The sequence below is a fragment of the Gossypium hirsutum genome, chromosome D05 (assembly GCF_007990345.1).
Source record: "Gossypium hirsutum isolate 1008001.06 chromosome D05, Gossypium_hirsutum_v2.1, whole genome shotgun sequence".
In the NCBI taxonomy this organism is placed as follows: domain Eukaryota; kingdom Viridiplantae; phylum Streptophyta; class Magnoliopsida; order Malvales; family Malvaceae; genus Gossypium; species Gossypium hirsutum.
In genome coordinates this window covers 58,447,891-58,450,651 of record NC_053441.1, presented here as the reverse complement: position 1 = coordinate 58,450,651, position 2,761 = coordinate 58,447,891, and the positions used below count along the sequence as shown (strand labels likewise).

Below are 2,761 nucleotides of genomic sequence, written 5' to 3'. Positions count from 1 at the left end.
AGTTGGTACTAATTAATTGAAAGTTGTACATAAAATAAATATTTGGGCGGCGAGAAATGCACCTGACGACATAAACCCAAAATCCCGACATGAACCTCGTCAACACGGAATTACTCTGTGGGTCCCACCATCCGATTTCCCATCATGATTCTACCCTCTCGCTTTCCGCCGTCGATTCCTCCCGTTTAACGAGTGTTTCCACAACAACTGCCTCCATTTGAATCCTCTTCGTTTCCCTTAATTCCGACCGTTGGATGCTGAATCTGATCTACCAGACGGATTTGATCAGAGCCCAATCAAATGTGCAAAAGTAGTAGATATTTTGTAGTTCGATGCACCTGATTTCGTTTATTATTTTATTCTAACAACTAATGCGGTTTATGGGATCCCATGCGTGATGTCATCTAAATAGATTTTCTAACATCCGCCGAACCTCCCGCTAACTAAACTAATATTTTATTGCTGACGTGTCGTTTCACTGCCCGTCTGTATCCCTGATGTAGTAATAATCTACGTTCATTCTTTTTTCGTAATAATAATAAATTAGAAAATTGTTAAAGCAAGGGATAAAATAAATTTAAATTGGAAAATAAATATGAAAAAGCATTTAATTTATGTTATTAATTTTTTTAATTATAATAAAGGGGAAACAACATTGAGAAAATGTTCTCAAGTTGCCAAAAATATAGATCTCTAGGAGTTACAATTTTTTTTTTACACACAACATACATTACATGTCAGTTTTAAATTTTAACCCAAAAATTAAGGGAAAAATAAAAAAAGAGGAAAGCCCAAAACGCTGAGAATTGAAGCTGAAAACGACATATTGAAAAAAGGAGGCAAATCAATCCATTTCAGCTGGCAACTGGTTAAGATCAAGATCAAACACTCTCCGCCGCACTCCTCCTTCAAAATCTACAACAGACGACGACGAATCGGAGTCGCTTTGAGCGAATCCGGATGCGGGGCAACCCGAACCGCCAGTAGCGAAGGCATCGAAGAAGTAAACCGGACGCTGCGCCGTCACAGGGAGGGAAGAACACGGGCTGGCCAGAGTAAGGTCAAGTGGCGGCGGAGAAGAAGACTCCACGGTGCTGCTCTGGCTAGGGCTGCGCGTGAAGTCGTTGGCGTTGTTGTCGGCGAAATTTGTTTTCGCCTTAGCGCCGCGGAACTCTCGCGCCTTCGCATCGTAAGCACGCGCTGCTTCCTCGGCGGTGTCGAAGGTGCCGAGCCAGACTCGAGTCTTTTTCCTCGGGTCTCGGATCTCGGCTGCGTAACGGCCCCATGGGCGCTTCCTAACGCCGCGGTAGCGGATCTCCTTAGAATTCGGGTCGGGATTCGGGCTAATCGGGCTGGGTTTTGATCTAGGAGCCATGGTTTTCCTTTCTTTAAGTAACTTTTCTTGAACAGTAGTGAGATGAACCGATGGGAAGGGAAAATGGGTTAAGGAGAACGGCTAGGGAGAGGTGGGCTTATATAGAAGAAGGGTGAGCTATACAACGCACCGTTTCGGCAGTCAAAGCAGGATTTGTGGGAGTTCGTTTTCTGTTGCAAGAACCACTTTAGTTCAATATGGGCTTCCAATCATTTTCCGCCACGTTCATTTATACTCTCTAAAATGAAAAAAGAAGTTAAATCTTAAAACGGGTTCTTCCAAGAAAAAAAACCCTTTGGATGTAATGGAAAACCGCGTCTTCATTTTTCAAACAGGATAAATGCTAACAGGACCCACACGCACAAAGAGATCAGACTGTACACGTGTTAAAAAGAAGAGATGATGGAATAATTAATATAGTAGCGCTTGCATCGGATTCTAGTGACTGAGTCATCCCAGTCTTTTGACTGCCCTAATCCACACAACCAAAGTGTTAAGTGAATATATAAATTAAATGAATACCGACTCGTAGCCGCCTCTGCCGCAGCAAAAAAGAGAAAAAAAACATAGTGGGCCCACTTGCAATAAAAACTTTGGGGATCCACGTGTCTGCCAGAAAATAGCAATGTGTCTCATTCGAGGACGGCGTTTGTTAACGGCGGTTAAAGCGGCGATTTCGCCGTTGCTTTGTTTGGATGTTTGTTAGGATTAACGGCAAAGTTACTCATAGTGACGGCGATTATCTTCTTTTTTTTTTTTTGGAGGGAACTGTGTGTCTCATGCCGCGTGAGTCGGATCTCGTAATTTTCCGGAAACTTATTTGGCAGGAACTGTCGGCTTTGAAGTGGTCAATGGGATCTAACGGTTGTAAGTGGGTTTGGTTGTTTGGTTCTGATACTGACACGTATTTGCTTTTGCACTTGAAGTAACAATGTGCCCATGAGCTTTATCCATCCATTTCTTATTTATTTTTCTCTCATGATAAAAAGATTTTCCCTTTTTTATTTGAATATTGTAAAAATTAATTTTCTCATTTTTTAAAGATTTTCTCATAATTATTTTATTTTCATTAAATCAAATTAATTAATAGATACATAATAAAAATTTGTATTATCATTAATTAAATTAAAATAATTAAATAATAATATTAAATTATTATTTTATCTATAAATTAATTAAATTAATAAGAGATAAATATTAAATAAAATAATTTATCTTGGTGGATCACTTTAAATAAATAATTTATATTCTACAAGAACTCTAACTAACTCGGCTTTTGGCATTATAAAAAGGGTCACTTTCAAGCCATCAACAAATCTTCACAAATTCAAAAGTTTAGAAATATATAAGTTCCCTAAAAGAAAAATTTTGCAAACTCGAAACTCT

General features: G+C 39.1%; 1 protein-coding gene across 1 annotated transcript; it reads right to left on the bottom strand.

Annotated features, from left to right (window-relative positions):
- Positions 1-596: 596 nt before the first annotated feature.
- Positions 597-1,849, bottom strand: LOC107918078 (ethylene-responsive transcription factor 4). The gene has a single exon (XM_016847582.2). The coding sequence runs from the start codon at positions 1,373-1,375 to the stop codon at positions 845-847; it is 531 nt and encodes a 176-aa protein (XP_016703071.1). The 5' UTR covers positions 1,376-1,849; the 3' UTR covers positions 597-844.
- Between the last annotated feature and the right edge of the window lie 912 nt (positions 1,850-2,761).

Coding starts and splice junctions, on each gene's coding strand:
- LOC107918078 (XM_016847582.2), bottom strand. CDS start 1,375: ATGGCTCCTAGATCAAAACCCAGCCCGATTAGCCCGAATCCCGACCCG.